General features: G+C 46.5%; 1 protein-coding gene across 1 annotated transcript in view; it reads right to left on the bottom strand.

The window, feature by feature from the left end:
- The window catches only part of PDZRN3 (PDZ domain containing ring finger 3), a 245,388-nt gene extending 222,486 nt beyond the window's left edge, over positions 1-22,902 (bottom strand). Inside the window, exons 1-3 of the mRNA XM_082346167.1 lie at positions 22,040-22,902; positions 6,921-7,007; positions 624-731 (exon numbers count right to left, since the gene is read on the bottom strand). Of these exons, the coding sequence (XP_082202293.1) occupies positions 624-731; positions 6,921-7,007; positions 22,040-22,762 (918 nt within the window). The 5' untranslated portion in view covers positions 22,763-22,902. The remainder of the gene's footprint in view (positions 1-623; positions 732-6,920; positions 7,008-22,039) is intronic.
- Between the last annotated feature and the right edge of the window lie 4,807 nt (positions 22,903-27,709).

The raw sequence follows: 27,709 nt of genomic DNA, 5'->3' as shown, positions 1-27,709 counted from the left end.
GGAGAAAATCTATAAAGCCCCTAAGTAAAAGTTTAAAATGATGAGTGAAAATTGAAAATGAGGAAGTGGGTGATGAGATGAGTGACCGTCCTGAATATCAACCTTTGCCTGCACGTCCCCGGACAGTCAACTAGTACAAGTGACAACAGGCAAAAAAGACACGCATAAAAGAGGGATATGTAGAAATGATTGTGTGTCATGAGCCCTGAGGACGTTAGAGTGATTCCACAGCCGACACAATGACCCCTCCCTGGTCACCGATCTGAACAGAGCCACCATTTGCACCACAGGGACTGCTCACCTGGTTCTAACTAACACACGACTCCCCAGTGGTTTTCACACGAAGCTCTAACTGAAGCACGCAAAACAGATGCGCGGCCGCGTGACAAGAGCCAAATCGTCAACAAGCCACTCATAATCTGGCTTCTCTGCACTGAACATGAACAAAAGCTTAAGAGCAAGGCAATCAGCACGCAGTCTGGTCCCACACCATCGGAGAGGTCTGACTCCTGCCTCAAGAGTCACCAGCTGAGGCCTCCCTGCCCCACCGAACACCCTGCCTTGAGCCGGATGAAGACGGGATGCCATTCGGCCTATAGAAGACCCTGGCAGTGTCCACATACCTCGATAATCCTGTCGTGAATTTGCAGGCCTCCGTCCTTGGCTGCAGGTCCACTGTCAACTATTTTGGATACAAAGATTCCTTCACTGGATGATCCATCTTGGTTGTCCTTTGGGTTAAAAAAAAAACACACACATGAATGCTAGGCATTAAGTTGATCATGAAAATCAAGCTTACACTCTTAAAACAGTAATGGGTTCTTGCTGGTGGCACAAGTGGCAACGGGGTAAAAGCCAGCTGTTTCCCCTGATATCTGTTTTAAACTAAAATTAACATGTGATAAAATAAGTCAAGCCATACCAAAAGGTATAAAATGATAAGCCCCTGCCATCTCTAACCCACTGTCCTTCTACCCCTTCACTGCATCGAGTAGCACTTTATCCATCCTTTCCAAAACATTTTCATGTATCACCTTCCTAAACATGTATTTCTTTCTTTCTTACACACAGAAACGGGATTATGCTCCCCACGTTCTTGGGTGCCTGGCCTCTTTCACTTAACTTTAAAAATGTTGGAGATTCTTCACCATCAGGCCCACTGTCTACCTCACTCCCTTAAGTGACTGGACAGTATCCCCACAAAGGGATAATTAGCACTGTTTACAGCTGTTCCTGTTAGAGACTGTGTCACCTCTAATTCCTTTCTATCTGTATTTTGAAATATCTTTGCTAGTATATATCGGGGCAAATCCCTAGCAATGGAACTGCTGGGTCAAAGGGTATGTATATTTGATAGATGTTGCCAAACTACCCTTCAGAGAGCTTGTACTTACAGCTCATTAGACAGTGTATTCTCATATCCCCACAAGCACAGAGTATTATAAAACTTTTAAATATCCAATAATCTGATGGTGAAAATAGGCGTTTTATCTTTGTTCTGATTTGCATCAGAAAAGCCCACCACGACCCCTCCCCCTTCCTAATAAATTCTGATCTCCAATCTTCTTGAATCCCTTTATATCTTTCAAAGTCCAGACTGAAACTTTCTGGGAAAGAAGACGGCTCGCTGCTCAAAGTCCTCCCTTTATTTAAAATCAAAAAGCTCCAACAAACTCATAAAAAAAAAAACCCTCACAGCTTGTTCATGAACTTCTTTCCAAATAGCACTGGGATGAATGCTCTCCAAGTGTGTGGATTAAATTTCTCGTGATTAACAGATGGATTTATAAATGCAATGGCAAAAGCATGTGTTGTTTCCAAACAAAAGCATTTGGGAAGTAAGTTCAGGATGTTCCACAAAAACTCCAAAATCTACCATCATGGTAATTTCCCTGACATAACGCCATAAGAAGATCCACTTCAGTACTAATTTCTCTACACGCAAATACATCAAAATTCCATTTGTTAAAAAATAATTATGAAAATACAACATTTTCCTCTTTAAGCTGCAAAACAACAACAACAAAAACAAACCTATATTCTAAAGAAAGAGAGAGATGGCTTTGAAGTGGTTCAATCTACCCCTTGAAGTATAACAGCAGTAACCAAGGGTGGGAAAATGCACATTCTCCATCTCTTCTGTCCCCTCCCTCCCCCGCTTCTCACAAAGACACACACACACTATATAATGTTATAAATATGATTCAAAAGACACCAAAATCACAAGCAAAAATGAACATTAAGTGTTTTTCCCAACACTTATCCCCACAAGACAAAGATAAGTCTCTCACTGCCATCTGGATTCTATCAACACTCTTCCAAGAGAGAAGGGTCTGCAAGTCTGTGGGTGTTGTGCTGGATCAGCCGGCCCCCAAAGGCACCCCTGGCCAGCATCACAGCACTCCGCTCAGGCCTTCACTGTCTGAATTTCTATGAGCCTCCTTTCTCTCTCACAGCCACTACTAATGATGCACGCGTCCCAAGGCATCTGCGTAGCTCCCTACGTGCCTGTATCAGATACAGATACAGAGCAGTGCAACAGCTTCTATTTACTGACACACACTAGGTACCAGGTACATAGTGAGTGTACTCTGTCCACCACTTAATCCTCATAATAACCACAACTGGTATGTAATATTATTATCCATTTCATAGACGGAAAAAATCTGAGACAGAGAAGTTAAGTAACCTACTTAAGGTCACACAGCTAAGAAGTGGCATAGGTCACTTTCAAACTAAGGATAGGCTGATTCTCTTATACAAGCTCTAAGTGCAATGCTGTCTCCCATTGAGAAAAACCTCAAAAATACACATGAATTCCAACATTCCAGGCTATGGGAATATTCCACTAGAGGAACATGAAGAGTCTCAATGGACCACAAAGGATTTATGGAGAAGCTTGAGTTCCCTAAGAGATGATGTCAATATATCAAATGAAAAGAGATCTGTGTTTACTCTGATTTAACTGTTTTGCATTTCTTGGCTGGGGAGGAAGGGGGGAAAAAGGGGATGGGATTTGGGCTTTGGCTTGATTTGCAGAAAAATACATCATACACAAGTAATTTTTCTTAAGGAGCATCAGAAAGTCCAAGCAAAACTTAGAGAGGAACAGGCAAGAGCAAACACCACAACTGAGCTTAAATAAAGACAGTGGTAGGGGATGGGAACAGAATTCAAAAAATACAGAAAGCACAAAATCAAAAAAAAAAAAACAAATCAAGCCCGTCCCTGATAGCTAGACTTTTCTCTTAAGAGACATCTCTTTAGTCTTTGTTTGTTGGCTCCTCTCCTAACACATTTTAAGGTAGAGCTATGCATCAAGGTGAACCAAGATGAATTAGGATTTGTTTGCTTTTGGTGGCTCGAGAAACAGAAAAATGAAAGGGACTGTTTTCATCCCAGGGGTGCCTGACAATGAAGTATATTTCCCAAAGGCTGAAGGGAAAGGTCTGAGACACTACACTGGCTGCTGTTTCTTTAGGGATACGAGCACTCATGAATGGGTGATGTGATTTTGCTAAGAGCATCACGTACTGCATCATGCAATGAAAAGCCTTATGTCAGAGCCCCCTGGCTGGGCTTATGCCACAACCCAACCAAGCATCCAACACAGGAATTCCTTGGGAAACACACACGTCATGTGCACGGTGTTCTACTTCCAGTAACTGACAGTGAGTGCGCGTTGTAGCTCATCCTGGCTTTTTAGCCTGTTCTCAATGACCTGCCAGATTTCCAGGCAACAGTGAAGAATCCATTTAGGTTTCCCTTTACTGTTTCTGCTAATCAGCACAAGTTTTTAAAAACACAACGGCAAACACATGCATATGGAATTCAATTTTCCTCCCCAGGGCCATGCATGGAGTTCTTGCAAAAAGACCACATAAACTGAGAACACTTTTGAACGCTACAACATTGAGTCTGGTTTGTGCTTAAATCACTTTTTTTAAAGGAAAAAGAAAATGACCTAAAACATGTTCTTTGGTAAGTCTGAGGAAAAAAACAACAACTGCATTCTAGTGAGGCTGGAAGCATCCTTTCACCCCTGGGGATGTGCAGAAACTAAACACCATCTTTTCGGGCTTTCCCATAGTTGGCTGCCCAACAGTTGTCAAGCCCTAGGCTTGCCTCTCCATTTCAGGCATTTTGCAAACATCAGGCTCCCTTCTTCTATGTACGCTTTGGTGTGTGCAGAAGAGATCTTCCTAGTTTGGGCGCTTTTGGCTGCAGAAACTTCTGAAACATCTAAAAGTGAAATGCATCTTCGTTTACGGTAGTTGTTTCTTAAAACTGGTAATGATGGGTATGGAGAGGAGGAATAAAAATTATGAACAAAAACCAAGCACAGCCAACTCTCTGTTATTTGTGCCAAACGACAAAACACATTCTTGACGGTAAGTTGGAGAACTTGGGTCCATCCGGTCCTGGTGTTTCCTAGGGACAATTACTGAGCCAGTCAAGCCCCAGTTGGCTCCCTCAGCCCCTCCCAGAGCTGGAGAGCCTAACCCCTGGCAGCAAGAACTGAATCAGAGCAGCACCGTGACATGCCGCCTAGGATCTCTCAGTCAACTGGAAAAAGGAGAAAGCAAAAAGTCCCAGCCTGACACAATGTTAGTTTCCTTTTTTTTTTTTTTTTTTTTTTAATGGGTGTCAGGAGAACCCTGCTGGGATTTTTGTGTTTTTTTGTTTGTTTGTTTTTTATCAATTTATTTTATTTATTTATTTTTGGCTGTGTTGGGTCTTTGTTGCTGGGCGCAGGCTTTCTCTCATTGCAGTGAGTGGGGGCTACTCTTCGTTGCGGTGCGCGGGCTTCTCACTGCGGTGGCTTCTCCTGTTTCGGAGCACGGGCTTTAGGCGCATGGGCCTCAGTAGTTGTGGTGCATGGGCTTAGTTGCTCTGCGGCATGTGGGATCCTCCCGGACCAGGGCTCGAACCCGCGTCCCCTGCATTGGCAGGCGGATTCCTAACCACTGAGCCACCAGGGAAGCCCACAGTGTTAGTTTCTTATGAAACACCCCGAGACGATGGGAGGAACACAAGGGTGTGTGCACAGTGCTGGGGCCCAGCCAAGTGGGACCGGCCCCTACCCCCGCCCACCTTCATTCTCCTCATTGTCTAGAAGTGTTCTTTTTTAAGTATGTTTTATAAGGCAGATAATGTATTAGTTTATCATTTTAATGACTACGTATCACGTACAACTAAGCCGTCATTTCTTACAATCAACGGTGTGGAAGTTTCTTGCAAGAAACTGTAGCCTTGGCTAAAAGCAAAGGGAATTTAATCATAACCCGCCTCTGCTTCTCCAGCCTCCTCTGACCACTTCCTGCCACCCCTCAACTCTGTTCCTGTCCTTGTCTGGGCTTCCCTGGGTCTGCCCACTTTCTTTTAGCTCAGTGGTCTTCAAAGATGGGTATTTGCAATGCAACATACTGGAATGACAAAAAAGCATTTTAAAAATCATATTCATATTTTAATTTCATAATTTAAAATGACTCTTTTGCATGTAACTTTTATAAGACAGGTAACATTAGTTCAGTAGTAAATATATTTATAATCTGTAGCTAACTAAATATGCTCTTTTTTTTTTTTACAGTTAAGACTGCTCAACTAAATGTATTATATATGGACCCTCTGATCTAGCAAACTCCTACTCATCCTTCAGAACCCAGCTCCAATGGCCCTGCCCCAGGATGCCTCCTTCCCTACGGTTAACGGCCCCCCCCACTCCACCGCCCCCACGCATCTTTAGCTGGACCCAGGCACAGCGTATATCAATGAGAACAGTGTTTTCCTCTCCTAACTCATCAGTTCCTCCATCTGGACTTGAGCTCCATGAAGGTGGGGGCAAACATTAACCACAGCTGGATAGCTGACATCTTCTTATCCTTTAGGATTTGCCTTAATATCCCTTCCTCTCTTTCCTGATTACTCTAGCCAATGGTGGCCCTTGCTCCTCGGTGGCTACCACATGCCATCCTCCCACTTTTTACCCTTCATTGTACTTCTCCCATCTGTAATTACTGTATTTGCTTGTTTCTTGCCCAATATCACCCAGGACATACACTCAATGACCACAGGGACCCAGTCTCCCTGGCCAGTATCTCCAAGCCCCTAGCGAACAGCCTGTGTTCAATACTTATTTGTTGAATGAGTGAATCTGATTTTCTTTTCCCTTCCCTTGACTATTTTCCTTCAAAGCTAACAAACAAGGAAAGGGTCAGCCCAAGAAAAGAGCAAGAGATGACATATACTCGGGCAATCCAGCATGAAAGGTGAGATCCCAAAACACATCCTCTGCCACCCCCCAGAGCCCTCTGAGCAGACATTCTCTTTGCAATTAAATTGACAGATTTGAACTCAGTCTCTCTTTTCTGGAGGAGGGGATCATGATGAATGGGGTGAACAGCTCCAGAGGGAAGAAAGAGCATGGGATGCACTATCCCACAAATGGGGGAATTGCCCCTGACTGATGAAGGGCAGACAGAGCAGAAGCCCCGACCACATGGCCAGTCTCAGAGCCCCCAGTCTAGCAAAGTCACTCCGTGCAACTGCACACGTCTCATGCCCCGTGCCTCAGCTCAACTGCTACCCAACCAGACACGCATCCCCAAAGCTAAACAGCTAAGATGAGTTATTGTATGACTAGGACAACGCTACATTAGGAGACCACGATGAAATAAAAATCCCCCAAACTGAATCACTTCGCTGTACAGCTGAAACTAACACAACACTGTAAATCAACTATGCTTCAATAAAAAAATAAGATAATAAAAATCCCTGAGCGTGAAGATGTCAGATACACAATGAACTCTAATTAGAGCAGAATGAAGTGAGCAAGGTTTCCTACCCCTCACCCCCCAAACCCTGACCCCTCTTCCAGCTGCATTAGGGACAAGAAAAACCCATTTCAGCAATTAACATACCACACACGGCCGGCCACCGATAATATTGAATCCCAGGGAGCCCGAGTCCCGATGCAGGACAAGAGTCAGGCTTTTTGTTTCTTCACCCTGCAGGGAACAAATGAGTTCAAAATTTTATTTACAAACAGCGAAAAAAATGGGAGGAATTTTCTCTCTATCTAAGTGGACTTGGGCTGCTGAGCATTAAAAATCCTATGTCTCTAGAGAAGTTTAACCAGGGAAAACTTTGGGGGCCCATGATGAAACTCTGTCCTGCGCTGAAGAGGTTACAAACATTTCTTGATACCATCTAACCCTGGAGCAATCACTTAAGAACGTTTGGAGATGTCCAGTCACGTGTAACGAATATTTTCTCTCAGTGACACCTTGGTCTGCAAACGCATCTTTCCTATGGCCAGCCCAGCACAAGCTGGTTGTCTAGATGGCTACTGTCTGTCTGTTTCTCAACCATTGTTAACAGCAGCATTCACGTTATGTCATGAAAGGTTCCAATAGCAATCCCCTCGGAAGTCTGTGTGCACGTATGGCCCATCAGTAGTCATCTGTGTTTGGGAGACTTGGGGGGAAAATGGCTCTTGAAAAGTCAGATGCAAACACGGGTGGGAAAAAGAAAAATCCTGAATCTTACTGAAAAGGGGGGAGGGGGCATTTTCACAAAGTAATGACTGTCCAGTCCTGAGGGGATGCAGAGTGTGCAACAGAAAACACTCTGTTTAAGGTATGGGGGGTCCACGTGAGCCCCTTTAAATCAAACAAGCAGAAATGGCCCCAGCAGGTCTCAGAGGCGCAATGTTCAACAGTCAAACAGGATGGAGATGCCAGGGCACCCCAACTAACACTCTCAAGTAACAGACAGATAAATAAAAATAGATTTAACCTTCTGCACAAACTATCACTTAATAGGCTTAGACATAAATATTAAACTTGCTGATACACCTCTGAAACAGTTCCAACTACCTGAATGATATGCAAAACTCCACATGTACTGGCTATAAGTTTACAATTGCTTCACTCATGTTTTCTGTTTAAACAGGGTATCATTTAAATGCGGTAATTTTTTTTACGCTTCTCAAAAACAGCACTGACAGCTTATCACAAAGAGGTTTTATTCTGATATTTATTGCTTCCTGATGAAATCTGCGCTTTCTACTTCTGCTGGGGAAATAAGTGGCAACATTTGAATGACATGAATGCAAATATCTTATTCGACCTCCACGGTGGCAACGAAAACCACTCTTGCCAACTGTGCAGTGCCCAGTGGTTTTCCTGGAGCACTGCTTCATTTATTGCTATAGTTGTCAATGTAAAACCCTGTTCCATATTTGGCCGGGAAAACTGTATGTAACACAGCCACACACACACTAAAGACTAATGGGTCTCAGGGACTTCCCTGGTGGTCCAGTGGTCAAGAATCCATGCTCCCAATGCAGGGGGCACAGGTTCAACCCCTGCTCAGGGAACTAAGATCCCACATGCTGCGCAGGGCGCGACCTAAGACATTAAATAAATAAATAAATAATAAATAAATAAAGATTAAAGTTTCTAAAACAAAAAAAAACTAACGGGTCTTAATGTGTAAAAGTATCTCCAAGCGCTTAAAGTTCTTAGCAACAACGGCTGTTTCTCATGACTAGTTAGTGTATAGCAGAATTCAAAATATTTTCAAAAATGTCATAGAAGCCTTAGCATCAATTACTAAAACCCTGTAAAAACAAAAATGATTATTTATTAGTAGAAAAAAGCAGTTTCTGATGAAAGAACTAGGTGTCCTATAAGAACAACACAACAAAATCTTCATTTCTTCAGCGTCATTTACTCAATGCAGAAAATACAGTAGGTAAGTATAAAAGAGAAGCGAGTCTCTATCAAGCTACTGTACTTTAACAAAAAAACAGCAGCGCCTCAGTAATGACAACCTACTTATAAACTTAAAAAAAAAAAAAGTCCTAGGGCTTCCCTGGTGGCGCAGTGGTTGAGAGTCTGCCTGCCAATGCAGGGGACGCGGGTTCGAGCCCTGGTCTGGGAGGATCCCACATGCCGCGGAGCAACTAAGCCCGTGAGCCACAACTACTGAGCCTGCGCGTCTGGAGCCTGTGCTCCGCAACAAGAGAGGCCGCGATAGTGAGAGGCCCGCGCACCGCGATGAAGAGTGGCCCCCGCTTGCTGCAACTAGAGAAAGCCCTCGCACGGAAATGAAGACCCAACACAGCCAAAAATAAATAAATAAATAAGTAAATAAATTTAAATTATTAAAAAAAAAAAAGTCCTATTCATAGCACCACCATCCAGAGCGTCTATCAACGCTATCTTTACTGTTCATCTGACCTGCAACAAGAGAACAGGCAACAATATTCACTGCTGTAAGAGAATAAACGTTCAGAATCACCCTAATAGTTTTGAGATGTAAATACAATGATGTGCAAACTGGAAGAGTTTATATCCTTCTGCCTTGGAAACAGAAAATGTTGCTAAGTCCATTTCTTGCTTTGTTATCTTAGAGAGGTGAAAAAGTTAGAAATACATGGGAATTTGAGAGTTATCATACATATCTTACATTTCTGGCTTTCATAACTAATCAAGAATAGACACTGTACAGTCACACAGTAATCCAAGGCAGATGTCTCTGGTTGGACAAGCTCAAATGATGCACAAAGGAGAATGCACAGCCATATGATTAAAACAGACCAGTTTTAAATCTACTGTGTGACAACTATTTATTCTTCTAAAAAATGAAAGAAAAATAAAGAAATCTCATTGCATTGCATTAACAATGATAACAGCTAACATTTACTGGCTCTTTATCATGTGCCAGAAATTATATTGAGCACTTAAGTGCTTTATTTTATTTAATAATCCAACCAATGTTATCAACTGGCACTATTACCACCCTCATGATACAGGTGGGAAGACTGAGCGAGAACAAGTAAGAAAGCTGTCCCTTGTCAAAGAGCTAGTAAGAGGTCAAGCTGGGATTTAAACCCATGATCTCCCATTTTAGACCTTCATTACTGTCTACGCTAACTCCCTTTTCGTGTGGAACACAGAAAAGAGTGCCATGTAGACTAGCAGCATATTTGGTCCCACGCAAGATCGTTCCCTTGTTGGAGTTCCAAAAAGTTCCACAAAGGAACTCATCATAGGAGGTCTTACCCAGGAAATCAGTATCAGAACAAAACTCCAAACTCTTTAGTGAACTATTTATCTCCAGAAGACCCAACCTGAGATGCCCAAAGACACCTAGGTCTGGTCCCAAACTCAAAGATCTCTCTTCAGGGACAATGGAGACCAACTGAGACGATGCCTGAAACAAGATTCCTCAGTCAAATAGCAATGTGCAAAGAACAATCAAGTTAACTGTCTACACCTCCTTCCCAGATGCAATCAATCCCAGGGAAGAAAGAAAGTGGGTTCTCATTTTCTAGAAGTGTCTTGACCTAGTCTGTTGTCCAGGACGGATAGACACTGGTTTTAGGTGACATTGCCTATTTTAGGACTAATTAACAGGACTGAGCCATCATGTGGAAGATTCAACACATGATACTGGGAGCAATGACAGAGAAGAGAAAAGCTCTGTCTGAGCCGAATTCCTTTCATTTCTCCATCTAACGACCAAAGGTCATTTCCTTTTCTCCGACACCCCGAGCTTGATCCTGATTTTTCCTTTCCACTCCCCTTCCCACAAGCAACCTTAACTATCAATACTTTCATTTAATTTCTGATTCTTCAGAAGAAATAATAGAGAATTTAAAAACTAGGCTTCACACAACACCATGTTTAACAGGTTAACCTTACTTCCTGCTTAATTATTTAACCTGTTCCTGGGTTCAAAATACATCAGATCCAGGGCATTTAAATGATTCTCATTCAATTATATCCCACTGAGTGAAGAGATGTACAAATGGAATAAGGACAAAGGCTCTCATCAATACTGTGTTCCCGGCTGTTCACAGACATTATGTTAATACGTGACACTGTTCATCTAAAGGAAAATTTAACCTATATTGCTCTGTTTTGGTAGTTTATCAGAACCCATGCTTTGAAACTTTCTCAGTGGCTTGGTATAGTAAAAGAAGGGAAAGAGGACTTCCCTGGTGGCGCAGTGGTTGAGAATCCGCCTACCAATGCAGGGGAAGTGTGCTCGAGCCCTGGTCCGGGAAGATCCCACATGCCATGGAGCAACTAACCCCATGCACCACAACTACTGAGCCTGCGCTCTAGAGCCCGCGAGCCACAACTACTGAAGCCCGCGAGCCACAACTACTGAAGCCCACGTGCCACAACTACTGAAGCCCGTGCACCTAGAGCCCGTGCTCCGCAACAAGAGAAGCCACTGCAATGAGAAGCCCACGCACCACAACGAAGAGTAGCCCCTGCTCGCCACAACTAGAGAAAGCCCGCGTGCAGCAACGAAGACCCAACATGGCCAAATATAAATAAATAAATAAAATAAATGTTTAAAAATATATATACCAATTAAAAATTAAAAAAAAGAAAGAGCTCTGTTTCACAAAAACAACTGAATAACCGAAACATCAGCCTTGGGAGGCACGTATTATATCAATGCTCTACACCTGAGAAACTGAGGCTCGAGAAATGCATACACTTGCTGAAGATCACGTGGCTCCAAGAGGGCGGGGCAGGGTTGGAACCCAGGTCCACAGGACTCCAACACCCATGCTGTTTCTCCTGGGCTGGTAAATGTGTGCACCCTACCCTAAATTCCTTTGCCTCAAAAGACACGGCTTTCACATTACAATGTCATGAAGGACTAGACATCTAATTAGCTTTGTAATTAGAGTTTTAAGCAGGGCTTCTTTGGACTATGCAATAACAGTGGCAAAGATTAGAGTATCTATTATGTAATTAGAGTTTTAAGCAAGGCTTCTTTGGACTATGCAATAACAGTGGCAAAGATGAGAGTATCTATTATACCCTGAAGGGTGTCATAAGAATACTATACCTTTGACAGGAACAGGGTGATGGTTAAGATCTTGGACTTCATAGTCAGAACCTGAGTTGAGTTTCCTCATTCTTAGAATGAGGATAATAATGGTTTCTTCTTGAAACATGAATGAGATAGACTATCACTGCCTAGTGCCCCCGTACAGGGCCTGGCCAATAGCAAGGGTTCCAAACACGAGCAGAGCACAGCGTGGGCCGGACACTAGCACATCTCAGCACTGAGGCCATGGTGCTGTTTAACCACATAAATGACTCTGCTACAAAATTCTGGAAATGAAGAATGTCTAATCCTAAGTTAACTTACTCAGTCTACAGCAAGTTTGGGAGAGCTGAGGCCTGAAGTTAAGGAAATAAAGACAGTTGTACATTCATCCCAACATCTGGCCATCTGATGGGAGCTATTACATCCACGTACCCATTCCTCCTTTTCCCAAGTCTGGAAAAAGAGCGGCACATTCTTAAGAGGACTGCACAAGTGCCAGGAGACAGATTTTATCCTGGAGGTAGTGGGGGAGAGACATGATAAAGAAGACAAGGTGAGCAGCTCGGCCTGGACCTTCAGGGGCACAGAGATGGGACGGGCAAAGGGTACTGATCAGATGGCTGTGAGGCACAAGGAAGGGAAATTGGACATAGGACATCCCCAGGCCTGGAGGGAGATGGCCCTGGGAGCAAAAGGGGTGGGGGAACAGATGGTGTTTCCCAACAGGACAGTAGAAACATCAAGTCCCAGAAAGTGTGGGCTTGGATATGGACAGTGGAGGGAGGAGTGGGGGGCACAGGATACCCAGTTATTGCTGAGACACTTGGACACCCTCCAGTTCTATCGGATGAGTGAGTCTTGATGGGCTGGTAAGAAAACAAAACGTGAAGAATAGGGGGGGGGGCGGGAAGAAACAACAAAAATGGAAATGAGATAGCACCTCCTTGGCAGCTTTTCCTAGAGCCACCCTCTTCCTGAATGGCAGGGTCTCTTCCCTTCCGGAGCCAGGACTCAGGAGGGAGAGGCGCTCTCACCAAGAGCCCGGGGTGGGGGATGGAGAAGGAAGATGCCTTCATATTCTGGAGTCCAGTGCCAGCACTGCCTCCTTGGGTGAAGGGGCACGAAGCTCTAACAGATGCTCAGCACCCTGTCTCCACCCCAGAATCCAAATCAAGTGGACAGTCAGGCTCCTAGTGAAGTGTAGGGTCTCCTTGGGAGATGCTTAGGTCTTTAGGATTGAGAAAGGGCAGAGAGAGAGTAACCCTGGAGAAGGGAGTGTGGCATGAGCCATCCACAGCCAGTAAGTTACAAGCAGAAATAGAAGCTCCAAGTCCAGGAACATACACTAGATTCTGCTTCAAATAAGCTTGGCTATCATATTCAAACATGTAACTGCCGATCAGTGTTAAAATCACCCAATTTGTAATCTGCTCCATTCAAGGTCTAACTGAGCAAGAATTTGGGGGGCGGGGGGCGAGGAATAAAAGCCACAGCGAAAAAGCAGAAGTCAAATGTACTTTGTCAAAAAGACACCTTATGTTGGCTGTTTTTCTTTTAAGTCCAAGAATGCAAACTGTCTTCTGTGGTAGAGTCCCTCTTCCTTTCAGCGTCACTCTGTCACGGTTCTCCTCCAAACAACCCAGCCTCAGAAGCTTGGACGCCAGCCATCTCCTAAGCGGTGTGGCAGCCCCCGAAGTCCATCATGCCGCTGTTGATGTGGATTCTTTCTAAAAACTCCTTTCCGCCCAGTGACGGGTGTTCCTTCCTTGATTATTGCTGTTGTGGGACTTGTAGCCGAGAACGGGCTAGACTGGAAAGCTGCCCGGCGGGTTGTGAGAACCGTAATTGACTGACCGCTAGTCTGTGTATCTGGGGTGACACAACACCTCTCAGCCTCAGATTATGCAAAGCTCCCAGAGACTCGCACAGCTGGGAAACAGCTCTGTCTGTTGACTAGTGACAAGAGAGCGCAAAAATGTGGAGGGGCGGGGCTGGGGGGGACCAGGAGGCAGAGATGGCTGCCAGAAATTCTGTCCTAAAGAGAATGGGGATGCCTTCTCTCCCTGCACCAAGATGTTTCTGTCATCTTCGTTGGTCAAACTATGTTTTTAATGAGGAAGCAGCTTGGACCAAGCCCTCCCTGTAATTCCAAGTCAGTTCTAAAAGAAGGGATTCTTGGAGGAAGAACAGAAGGGGAAAACTGTTCAAGCCTAAGACTGAAGGTAGTCGTGGGAATGATGCTTGAAAATGAATTGGAAACGGATGAGACAGTCAACTGAAGTATTAGTAGCGTTTATCTGTCACCAGAATAGGTGCAGAGAGGATGAAAAGAGACAAAGGGCAAGGGAAAACAGGCAGAAAGGAGCAAAGATAGAGCTTTTATGGAGCCATAATATCTACAGAACAGAATATATTCATCCACAGCCAAAGAAGATGTTTCTGAAAAATAACCTAAGACATTAAGTAAAGATTGTCAGTGCTGCCCTAGGCCAAAAATATACACATATTTTAATCTGCTGCTATATTTAGATAACCTAAGAAATCCCTAAGTCTACTTCTTTATTTCCATGAGTTTGATTTCAAGTCTGTATCTCTCATGTTTATCATCCGCTCATCTGCTTTTCTGGTGAACGCCCACAAGTGACGCTTTCACCAACATACAGACAACAACAAACCGAATTAAGGTGCTGCAGCATTTTCACATTTCCACTTGATGGACTACAAGGTGATTTCAGTTTTTGAAAAGTGATCATCCAATTACCCAACCTGGAGCATTTTCTTGTCCAACTCAGCAACAAAGCAAAGGCTACCCAGCTGCAAAGTCCTACCTTCTCACTTACAGGCAGGTGGGAGCTTGGCATGGCCCATCCCTCTTTAGCTTTGTTAACTGCAGTTGGACGAACATAAATACAAGTAAACACCCAGTACCCTCACCTTATTCGTGCCTTTAGCCTCCTCCTTTACACCTTAGCTCAGAGTTGCTACCCAGATGCGGTGAAATTGACTTGAATATCCCTCTTTCACAAAGTTTCCAGCACTGACAAGCAGTCAGAGAAGAGAAAGCCAGAGATTCTGGTCACCCAAGGGCATTCCATGACTTGCAATGAGCCTGTAATCCTTTGAGTAAAAATCCTTTTCCTTCTTCTCTATTAAACCATCTCCAATTTCTAATGTTTCTTCAGTGATTTACTTGAAGCACATCCCTAAACCTATAGGTACTTAATAAACATTCACTTAATAAATGTTCAACAAATGCTTGGTAAGCCTTACTATGCACATTATGTTCATCATCTCATTGAACCCTAATGCCAGTCCTACCAGCATTACCCCATTTTGGAGATGAGGCAATTAAGGCTTAGAGGAGGTTAGAAGATCCTCCCAGAGATCCTCAACAACAAGGCAGAAGGGGCACAGGAGCCCGGATATCGCCAACTCCAGGGTCTGATACTAATCACATGACAGCTCAGTTCAGGGTACCCTGGAGCTGCTGGTGACACAACCAACCCTGACCCACAACCTTAAGGCGACTTCACCCCCTTCCTGATCCACGTGCAGCAAAGACAGAGGGCACCTGAAAACAGCCCCTAGCAAAATTCTAGGGCTGACCCCTCTGCCCAGGACTCATTTCTGCACACCCGTCGCCCGCTGCCAGGGTAAAAGCTCATCCAACCACCCCTCCTGGAGAAGGGGCTGTTGCAGGGCCCACGTGCACACAGGCTGCACGTGGCTCCGCCCCTTAGGCTCCCTGTAAATAGACAAACGGGATAGGGGAGAAAGGTGGACGCTCGGGTCCATCTGTTAGCTATTTTCTTTACAAGGGTAATCATGTTACACCACTTCCCTTTCTTATTGGAACAGGCTTATTAGAACACCATTAGTCTGGGGGGACAGAGGTGACCCACGGCTAAAAGGCTTGGCTGAGCAAAGAACAGCAAGACGTGTTGTTTTCAAAGGCACAAGTGGGTGTCTGATTGATCCAGGGGTGAAAGCCGCTCAAGTTCCCCTTTGCACCCGGCGGTGCCTATCCCAGCGCCTGAAACGCAGTGTATAAGCATGTGAGGAGCTGGACTGAAAGAACACATTTGGAAGAATTTCATTTACTTCCTACCATCGACCACTCTTTAACTTACTAGGTTCGAAATTAAGGAGATGAGGCATGATTCCATCCAGGACACCACCTCTTTTCTCTCCTTTTTCTTCCCTTCCCTTCCCTTCCCTTCCCTTTCCCTTCCTTCCTTCCTTCCTTCCTCCCTCCTTCCCTCCCTTCTTTCCTTCCTCCCTCCCTCCCTCCCTTCCTTCCTTTCTTCCTTCCTTTCTTCCTTCCTCCCTTCCTTCCTCTCTCTCTCCCTCTAACTCTCTTTTACAGGCAGGACCTGTTTTGTTTTCTATTGCATGTGCTCCCCACCAGACCTCTGAAAACAGGAATCACAGTGTGGGGTGAACACACCTCATCACCATGGACCAGAAGCCATCACACCAACTAAACGGAGCCAGAAAACGATGCTGGGGAAGCTGTTTAATCTTTGGAGTCTCTCTTTTTCCATCTGCAATAGGAAGGGTAATGGGCTGTGGGTACTAACCTCACAGAGTCTTCCTGAAGATACACCCACATCTCTAACCCGCACAGCACTTGCACGTATAGTAACAGTCCTTTGGAAACCCTGTATGAGACTTTGGAGGGGACACTGCCTCAGGAGAAAATACTGTTCTTATTTTGGTAACAGCCTGGAGTCGGGTGCTGAGTTCAAATCTCAGTTCTACACTTAGAATCTGTGTAACTTCTGGCCTTAACCTAGCTGTTTTATAATCTGTTTTACAATCCCCCTCTCTTACCAAAAAAGAAAGGGGTCTACCAAATGAATAAGATGTGTGTACATACACAATGTACCCTAAGTGTATGGCACCCAGTTAAACTCAATGAATGTTATTTCCTTTCCTTTTAAGCTCCTTAGTCTACAGCCAACACAAAACCACCTTATAAATAGATTCTCTCTCATCAAATAGTTTTACAGAGAAGCAAACATCATTTGTGAACTCAGAAAGAATCACTTACAGATAAACGGCAACAGAATTCCCAATTCAAATTATTCAGTTATGATCATTCAAGCCAGTGTAGCTGGGTAACATATTTGTAAGCCAAATCCTTATTTTCTTTATAAATCACTGAAATGAAATGGATGCAACAGCCCACAATTCCTTTCGCGGAACTGGGCTGTTCTGTAAGACACACCATGGAATGGCCACTTGCTGACACTTTTCAGAAACAGAAAAGACACTGAACTGTGAACATTCTAACAGATACATTTCAAACTGTTTGGACATCTGGAACACCTTTTCATACAATTGTCTATTAGATTCACTTATCTCCAGGAGTTCTGAAATGGACAAAATCGTTTCTGGGATTTGGGAGTTTACACAAATTGATCTGGGTGGATCTGGAGAAACAAAAGCATGCCTCCCACAAACCTGGAAACAATTTTGTTAACTTGCAGGTCACGGAAAAACTCATTCTTTTTTAAGAGTGAGCTAACAAGCTCACTCTTGGTTAGCAATCTGAAAAGTTTCGATGGCTGACAAGACAGCCCTTTCGACCTTGAATTTATTCACGGAACAAAAACATATCGAGAGTTCACAGGGTACATGGTAATCGAACTGGTGCCGGGATACGCAGCCCTGAAGAACACACACGTGGTCCTTCCTTTATTGTCCTTCACAGACAATAAACAGATCTTCCCAGTATTCAGTTACAGCTGTGATGAAGGCCATGCAGGCGGAGCACCAAGGTGAGAGTCTCAGGGCACCAGACCTAGTCTGTGAGGTCAGAGAGGGCTTCCCACAGGCAGTGATGCTTGAGCTGGGATGGGAAGGATAGAAAGGTTATCTAGTCATGAGCAAACCCTAAGTGCTGACAGAAACGCAGGGGCTAGAAGGGGAGAGCTGGAAAACTTGCCAGTTACCTAGCAATGAGCAACTGGAAAGACTATTCCAAGGAGAAAAAAGAGCAAGTACAAAGGCCCAGGGGCAGGAAGGAGCTCAGGGACATATTCACGGACCTGCCAGAAGACAGTGAACCTGGGAAGAGAGACTAAAGGGGAGAAGAGTACAGGCAGGTGGAGGCCAGCAGGACCCAGAGTGTGCTTGACCTTATATCCACCCAAGAGAAACTCAAGGCACAGCAGGGTTGAAGGAAGAGTGACATCAGATTTACATTTCTAAGAAATGATTCCCAGCTCGAGGTAACTGGAGGGGAGCAGGAAGATACATAGAGGGAGCAGCTGTGACCTAGGCAAGAGGTTATGGGGGTTGAGACCAAGGCTGATTTTTGTCCCACAGGGAACAATGGCAGTGCCTGGAGCTATCTGTGACTGTCACGACGTGAGGCATGCTTCTGGCATCTAGTAGGTAGAAGCCAGGGATGCCGCTACACATCCCATTATGCACACAACACCTTCCCCACAACACACACACAACCAAGAATTATTCACCCCAAGATTCTAATAGTGCTGAGGTCAGGAAACCCTGGTTTGGACCAAGGTCATCATCTGATGGGATTGGAGAGCAATGAACAGATTCAAGAAGTGTTTAGGAGGTAAAATCAACCTGATTCAATGACACACTGGAAGTAGGGATACAAGAGCAGAAGCTATCAAGGCTGGGTCTCAAGTTTCTCAACAATTCCAAGCAAAGTTACGCCCAGAACTTTCTCCTTCCCAGAAAGCCAAACAAGTTTTTTTGCTGTGGAATGCCTCTGTTCTTAGAATCAGGGGGACAAGTCAGGGTAGGAAACTGAGGCTGGGAGCCCAACTCTTTAACATCCTCAAGTATAGCATCACCAAGTCTGCTGTAGCCCGGATGAGGCTTCAGATTGGTTCAGGAAGCCTTTCTGGACCGTGTTACCTATCATATAACTGCTAGGCAGTCTGGGTTTTAGAACTTCACCCTGGTCTTTCAAAAAACGTTCAGGAAGGGATGTTCAGACGATCATCAGTAAAATCATAACCGTGTGGAAAGACCAACATGTGTTGATCTACATCTGTACTTGAGCCTAAACTCTTTGTCTAGCTGAGTAGCTACCTAAAATGTGAGAGGTGGCCCAGCATGAGCTGGTAGCTTGTTAGAAACGCAGAACCTCACGCCCCATACCAGCCCTGATGGATCAGAATCTCTCAGGGTAAGAATCTGCGCTTTAACAAGCTTTCCAGGTGATTCCAATCATGTGAAGGTTTGAGAAGACCTGTTTCAGCTCACCTTGTAGGGCAGGAGAAACAATGCCTAGGTAGGTCCAAACCCTAAATGCTCAGCTGGTATCAAAAGTCCGAAACCTTATATTATTTAAATAATGCCAGATCATTTTATGGAACAAGTTCTAGGCCTTGAAGAAAGGGTATGGAAAAATCTTCTGAGTCTTTCTTATCTACTTCAGCTTGTAACAGAGAGGTAAATGATAGGACTTTAAAAAAAAAATAATAAAACTGTTGTGCATGCGAGTTTCCAAGCAATATAAATCCTTCTGCTTTTTAGAAGAGAATAAACAGTACCCAGCAGGAGCAGAGAGTCTGGCCAATGAAATAAACAAGTTCTTAAACAGCTTGCAGTGGGAGGGGTCTGTCTGGCAGACGCTGGAACAGCAAAAGCTTTCCACAAGGGCCACTGAGGGTTAACCTCAAGGCAAAAGGAGCGAGCTTCCCCTAAGGCCTGGGCTGGGACCAGCCAGGGTCTGAAGCCAGAAAAATGAACTAGTGCAGCTTTCAGGCCAGGCCATTCTTGGCTGTCTTCAGGCCCAGCAATGAGGTCCATAAAAGTCCCAAGCAGCACTCCAACTCCAGAAGGAAACTTTCTCTGTAAGCTCAAAAAGCAACATCTTGTCCCCAAACTTAATGCCCCTGATTAGCCTACTGACTCACCCAACAGAGCTTCAAAAACTTCCACAGTTTTGATTCAAGTATCATATTTTTGATTCCGAGAGGGAGTTTACCCAAACACTCCAGAAAGAAAACAGAAAGGCAAGAAGAAATAATAAACTAGCTTCACAATGAATGATGTATAAACTCTGGGGGAGTGAATGGCTTATTTATAAATAAGCATCACTTAAAACTATGCAGGAAGTCCAGATGACAGCATAAACAGGAGAAACTCCGGAAACTCCTTCACCCCAAACCCGGCGCCTGCTTGAAGACCCAGCTTTGCCCCTTACTTTGGTGACTCGCAGGCTCAAGCCAGTCTTTTGTACGCCTGTGCGGTCCTGGGTGAGCCTCAGAGCTGTAAATATTTGCCCTTCGCCCAGAGCCGGCCAGCTGCTGAGGCTGCTGCTGACAGACAGGCCGGGGGCCAGGATGGGGTGGAGGCGGGGAGGGGGGAGTCGGAAAACTGGCAGGCCCGGTGTGCGCTGTGGAAGAGGGGGCTGGGAGAGGGCAGGGAGAGGCAAAGCACACAAGCAGACACAGGCCCCTGGGGGCCCCTCAGGCAAATACATTCCCCTCCGCTGCAACAGGCAGCCCGAGGGGCAGCGGCGTGGCCCACGCCCCTCCCCAGTTGGTGAAAATGTGGCCTTTGCAATCAGGGAGCTCTTGGTTCTCATCTGGTGACTGTGCCCCACTCAGAGAACAGGTGACAACACATGGAGACATTTCTGGTTGTCACCACTGGGCGGGGGGCGGTGCTACTGGTATCCAGTGGGTAGAAGCTACGGATGCCGCTCAATATTTGACAATGCACGGGACGGCCTTCCATAACAAAGAATTTTGGGGCCCAAAATGTCAAAACACCCCAAGGTGGACAACTGAGGTAGAACCTGAATCCCAGCTCTCGACGAGTTCTATGACCTGAACCTGCTTTCTCATCTCAGAGGATTAAATACAGAATGCCTCCGAAGTGCTTTGCCACAGTCGCTGGTACATAATAAACCCTCAGTAAATGGCACTTGTGGTTACACTGGGCGACAACACGAGAGTGGTCGCGAGTTTGGGCACCTGTGGGTTCAGAACCCAGTTCTGGCACCTAGAAGCTGTGACTCAGACATCTGACTGCCTCTCACTGGTCCTGAGTTTTCCTCACCCACAAAACGAGAAGCAACGTGCCTCCCTTACTTGATTACAAAGGAAACAGCTGAGAAGCAGAAGTGCTTAGCACGGGGCCTGGAGCAAAGCAAGCCTCCAGTAGTGGTGGCTGTTATAATTACACCAACTCCCAGCACAAGGGGATGGCTTACAAGGGGAGGAGGCTGAAGATAACTGCAGGCGACGCTTGCTGAGCGTTGACTTTCCACCAGGCACCATGCTAGATCCTTTTCACATGTTCTCTCCCTGAAGGGGGTAAAGAAGCTATTTTACATTTAGGGAAACGGAGGCACCTGGAGGTTAAGCCACAACATCACTCAGCTGTTTAGCCAAGAGCCCAGATTCGAGAACAGTTCTAATTCCAGAGGCCTGTCAATTATTACTTTGTATTTGGTGGCGGTCCCTTTACTTCATTCTGGAATTCTTTCAATCCCTGGAGGAATACTACAGAAGGGGCCTGTGTGTGTTTCACCCCCTGTGTCACATCTCTAGGGCCATACTTTCCAACTCGAGAGAGCTTAAGCTGCTTGCTCAAGGTCAGCCAGCTAGTTGGCAGCAAAGCCCACGTCGGAATCCAGCTTTTACTCCCGAGGCCTCTCCTCTGGCAGCCTTCTTAACTTAATCTACACGGGCTGTGGGTTCCTTTTATTCTTTCTGGAACTCCTGAGGGTGCATGGATATAGTTCACGCCGTGTGTCAGTATCTTATCCTGCGTGTCACGTGTATAGGAACCATGTTTCCCAATCTCCAAAGAGGCTAAGCGACTTCCCCAAGATCACCCAGCTGGTCTGCAGCAAAGCCTTTGCACACTTCTGACACTGGAGCCACACTCATTCTTACTCTGCGCTGGTCGCGGATTCCTTTGAGTCTTTCCAGAACCCCTGAAGCTGCTGGAGCTATACTTCACCCTGAGTCTAATCTGTCAAAGGACCACAGTTCCCAAGTTTAGGCCGATTCCCCGGCCTTGCTCACGGCGACCCATCTGGCAAGCAGTGTCAGAAGAGGGAGGCAGAGATGCTCCCGGGCAGCTCCCGGGACCCCCGTGCCCAAAGGGACTGGGAGGCGCCCCGGGGACCCAGGAGCCCGGCAGGGGGTCGGGGCGGGCGGCGGCTGCCTACCTTGCCGCCGGGCGGCGTGGCCACGCAGCGGCTGAGCGAGTCGAGGCGCGCGCTGTACTCGGTGAACTTCTTCTGGTAGCGCAGAGCGGTCATCTGCAGCTCCAGCTGTGCGGCGGCCAGCTGCGCCACCAGCGACTTCTCGCGCTTGCCCGCGCGCAGCGCCTCCTTCTTGAGCGCCTTGTGCAGCGCGCCCAGGCGGGCCTGCAGCGCGCCGTTGTGCGCCCGCAGGGCCCGCGCGCAGCAGTGGCCGCCGGCGCGCTGCTCGCCGTGCGTCAGGGGCAGCCCGCAGCCCTCCTGGCAGCGGCCCACCGGCCGCGCGTCGCACGCGTCGCGCATGTGCGCCTCCACGTCGCGCCGCAGCAGCACCTGGCCGCAGCCCGCGTGGCGGCAGCGAGCGGGCGCGAAGTCGCAGCGCTCGACGTGCTCGGGCAGCTGTTGCAGCTTGACCACCCGGCCGCAGCCGCGCGCCGCGTGCGCGCACTTGATGTCGAGCTTGAGGATGAGGCGCTTGAGCGGCAGGACATGGTTGAGCTCCTTGGCCGAGAGGCGACCGCGGCAGCGCGCCGGGCAGCTGCCCTCCTGCACCACCCAGGGCAGCACGCAGCCGGCGCAGAAGACGTGGCCGCACGGCGTGGTCAGCGGGTCCTCCAGGACCTTGTGGCACAGCGCGCACTTCAGGTCCGGGTCCACGTCGCCGTCGAAGCGGTCCAGCTCGAAGCCCATGGTGGCGGCCGGGGCCCGGGGTCGCCGCCGGGCGGCCGGCCGCCCCCTCCCTCCCTGCGAGGCAGCCCAGACGCGCCGGCTGCGCCGCCCGCTCTCTCGCTGGCTCTCCCCGGACTGAGCCTAATTGCTCCAGACTTCCTCAGAAAATGCCCGAGGAACACAACTCCTCAGCCGTATTTGCGGGAGCGCGTGCGCACGCACATCCTGCCTCGGCTGCCTCCCGCCCGCCCCCTGCAAAAGGGAGGAGGACGGGTGGCGAAGGAGGGTAGGAAGACCCAGAGGCTCGCCAAGGGGACTGGCCCGCCCAGGACGCCAGCCTGAGCCCTCCTCTCCGGAAACTCCACTCCGCTCTCTTGCAGTTTTCGCTATGGGAGACAAAATGCCAGCCGAGAAAAGCTCACTAAGTTAGGCGCTGAGGGTGCTGCTGTCGCCCAGACGAGTTTTCCTGGAGCCCCTTCCGGGCCGGATCGCGACTTTTCACTCCCCTCCCCTGCCTCCTCTTTTCGTGGCTGATTACACAGAGAGCGAAAAATATCGCGGGGCCCGCTATCTCAGCACTTACGGTCTTTATTTATTTATTTCATTCCGGGGGAAAGTTACAGAGCCTGCGGGACGCTCCTGCAACTACAGGTCCCACCAGAGGTTCAGCGGACCCCGAGGTTTGCCAGGCCAAGGTTTCCAGAAGCAGAGGGCGAATCTACGAGGGCCAGTTTTCGGGGACGAGAGCTGCTCGCCGGCTGCCAGGGTGGGAGAGGCTGCCGGGCTGGCTCCGTTCACGTCACCTAACACCTCTGAAGTGTCTGCACTAAAGCGTGGCTTGCATTGTGCTGGGCCCTGAGAAATCGGTCCCTTTAAAAATCATCAGTACAATACTGTGAGGGCGCGTCGTACTTAAAAATTATTTTCCCCCATTACAAAAGAAGTAACGCTGGTCTTACAGCGTTAAAAACCGCACAAGTGTAGAACTTGGAGAAGTTCCCCATAATCACCCCCGCAATCCTGTGAACTGCGTTCCTTCAGTTTTGTTTTGTTTTTTTCCTATGTATGCACTTTGTTATATTTCCATTTTCCAGTTGAGGAAATTCAGGCTGAGAGAAGGTAAAAAATAAAATAACTCTTGAAGGCCCTGTAGAGCAGTCTTTTTCAAATTTTAATGTGGATGCAGATTCTGATCCGGTAGGTCTGGGGTGGAGTCTGAGAATCTCCTTGTCAAAAGGGCCTCCAAGTGGTGCTGATGCTATTACTCAATGGATTTCCACCTGATTGGGAAGCGGCCATCCACGAATCTGGACTTTTTTCTTCTGCTGGGGGGTAGCTTCAAGCAGAGCAGTTTTCAGCAACAGTTCTGAGTGTTGAAGAAATACTTTGGGATTCCAACCCAGGTGATCAATTCATAGCGTCATCCATGGATTTCCTGTTTTGTTTTTTGGTTTTTTCCTCTCCCCAGGCTCGAGACGGCTAAGAAACATCCAGCCAGCATTGGTAAGAAAGAAAAATCAAGCTATGGCATTCTCATTTGGAGTGTGCTGCCAGATCCTGAATAATGAAGTGGAAAAGTTGCATCTCTGTGTTTAGTGTGGCTCTGGGGTCTGGAAAGTGGGATGACAGCATCCATTTTGTCTAATTGCTTTTACTTCTCTCCTTTATGTGGCTGCGAGAGCCCCATGACCTTCATTACTTAACTGTTTCACCAGAGTGAAAGGGTTGTGTTGATGTCCACAAGGATTACTTGTTTTGAACCGACCTTTAAAAAGTTGTCACTGATTAGATTTCTCAGTGCCTTGCTGAGGTCACTGGACAGCGTTCTTTCATCAGTGTTGGTGGCATTTGTTGTCTATTTGTGGTAGGGGCTTTCTTTTAATTGCTTAAATCGATTAATGCATTCCTTTGCAAGTTCTTGAGGTGGAATATAATTGGCCTTTGTTCAGATAAGCATGTACCAGAAATCCTCCTTCAGTGTATTTATTAAGCTGCTCACAGGTTCTCAGATAATGGGTAAGAAACACATTCTTTCACCAAAGGCGTGTGCGCCTGTCAGTTTCACAAGGTGGGCTAGTGTCAACAGGGTGATAATCTTCAAACCAAACTGGTTTTGAGAAACAACGAAAGCGCGTCATACACCATAAATGGGAAATTACTGCTTACTTTGGGTGTGGGCTTCTCTGCAGACTTGTGTCCCCCCCCATCCCCACCCTGTTGCCAACTGAGAGGCTGTTGATGAAATGCTACAGCTGAGGCCACAGAAAAGCTATAGCAGACTGTGGATTGGCCTCTTTCGGCAAAAGAAAAAGAAAAGTCTGTCTAAACCACTCCTCGCTGGTTAATTTTAGAAGCAAAATTCTTGGAGGTCAGAAAAAAAAAAAAAACCTCCTAGAATGTCAGAGTTGGCAGATCATGCATACTATTTAGTGGCTGAATTTAATAGACAGGGGAATTGAGAACCAGAGAGGTTAAAAGAAAGAACAGTTTAAGGACAAGTTTTCTCAGTTTCTGCTTTCAGTCAAGTAATTTTTTGTCCTGTGCGTTGTAGGATGTTTAGCAGTATCTCTGGTTAGATGCCGGTGGTTACCTTCCCCACCCCCTGCAGCGGTGTCAACCAGACATTGCCAGTGTCCTCGGGAGGTGAAACTGCACTGGGTTGAGGCTGAGAACCACTGGTTTGGGGCAGCCTTTCATTCACTGCTAGCGTTAGACAGTGCTGGTAGCCCGTGTCCTCTGCTGGCTGTGGAATGACCTAGTGAATGCAGCATAGTGAGAGAGGTGTTAACTTGAAAAGTTGGGGCACCACATTAATACACATGAATACAAATGGTAGGAAGCTGAACGTTTGGTGTGGCGAGTCATCTGAGAAAAGTAGCTGGTTGTTTTGACATGGATTAGATACTTACTCAAGTGTCTCAGAAGCAGCCAAATGTTTATGAAGGGATGATTCCTTGTGGACAAGAGCATCGGTCCCTTTGCAAAGGATTCTCATGGCTTCCGCCATCTCTGCCATCACCGCTTCCTTTTACGGTCCGATTCTGCACTTTCTAACCAAGGCGTGGTCCCAAGCCTAACAAAAATGCAATATTCCCCGTCACTCTGATTTAGATTCTGTTCTTAACTCTCCGTTCCATCAGCCTGTTTGTTCAGAAGATGATGATAATAATGTCTACCATTTTTGAGCTGCTACTCAGTGCCGAGCATTGTACTCACCAGTTGACCTTCATTATTTCATTACTTCTCACAGCACATCAAGAGGGAGATGTCTTGTTGGCCCATTTTACAGATGAAGAAACTGAGGTTTACAGAGCTCATGTCAGTTATCAAAATGGCAGTCAGTAACGTAGACAGAAGGATTCCAGCACCCTCACTCTTAATGTCTGTGAGCACATGCTTCCTCCTCCACAACCCCTAACTGGGGACTTATTATCTTACAAATGGTACAGATAATCACTCCACACCTCCAACATTACTCATCTCCCCTTTCCCTCTATCAGTCCTCAGTTTCCCCTGGGCTTTAGATAACTTGCGGGTTCAGTACTGGAGAAAGCAAAAAAAAAAGCGAGTTTTTTTCTTCTTGGTTTTGGTGGCTTCCCTAGGCTTAAATATTTGTACTCCACTAGCTGAAATAGCACCAGACAATTAGATTAATAAGCATCTTTTTTTTAACCAAATAAAAGTACCACCAGAGAGTAGTAAGGTATATCTGTCATCCACAAACAAGTGTGAAACGTCTCAATCAGATTGCCTGCCTCCTACCATAGCCAATGTCAGCCATTCTGGGGCCCAGGAGATTCATTTAGCCTTGAGTAGGGAGAAGAATAGGTAATTTTTGACCCTGGAGACTTTGGAAGACTTGGGTTAGTCAGGATGACCTATCACAGTGGACGCATTGGACAGAGAACAGGAAGAGTTGGGAAAATGCTTCCTACAAATTTGTGCAAAAGTCTAATGCTGCACATTGGCAAGGCCTCCATCACGGTCTCTCCAGATGGGATTAGCTTCTACAGCACCATGTACATTCCTTGGTGTAACACTCATCACACTTGAAATCTCTGAATTTATCTAGTAGTTATTTATTTAGTAGATACTATATGCTAGGCAGGTGCTGTTCTGGCACAGCGGTGACAGGGGTAAACACGATGGGCGATGGTGCCTTCCTGAGCCCTCGTTCCAGGCTGGGGAGAGGCAAGCGTCCAGAAACAAAAGAGCTTCCTGAGACAACAGTGGGATGGGCTACGTTCTCTAGAGCAGGGCTGCTCAAAGTGTAGTCAGAGGCACAGGCATAACCCGGGAGCTTGTTAGAAATGCACAATCTCAGGCTTCACCCAGGACCTACTGAGTCAGGACCTGCATTGTAACAATATCCCCAAGAGATTGGTGTGCACTTGAAATCTGAGAAACACTGCTATAAAGACCATAAACCAAGCCGACATGCTGGAGAGAAATTAGAGGAGACCGTTCCCAATAGAAAAGTCTGCTGAGAGGAAATGAGATGTTGCTTGAAAGATGAGAAGGGCCAGCAATAGTCAGCAGAAGATTCCAGGCAGAGAAGTAACAGAAAATGCAGTGGTCCACAGGGGGTCAAGCTCTTGGTTTACTGAAGTTGGACAGAGCACGCCTGGAACTTACAACAGGCTGAGAAGGGGGGAGAATGAAATCAGATAAGGGTAGAAAAGTCGGCAGGAGCCAAACATCCAGGGGGTTGCAGGACATACATAGTAAGGAGTGTGAATTGCTTTTAGGAGTGCTGGACAGACGGCACTGAAGGGTTTTGGGTGGTGGAGGAGCACATTTGGTCAAAGTCTAGTTCTCACGCAACGTTCTATTAGAGTGTCGGGGCCTCGTGTCCGCATTCTATCTCACGTATGTAACACTTAATTCATGTTGAATTCAGAGACTTCATTCGTGTTGAACAAATAAGTGTTCCCACTCCCTGCTCCATGTGAGTTCCTACTCCTAGGA

Source organism: Balaenoptera borealis, assembly GCF_965194805.1.
Source record: "Balaenoptera borealis genome assembly, chromosome: 12".
Lineage (NCBI taxonomy): Eukaryota > Metazoa > Chordata > Mammalia > Artiodactyla > Balaenopteridae > Balaenoptera > Balaenoptera borealis.
This window is presented reverse-complemented; position numbering and strand designations above follow the sequence as displayed.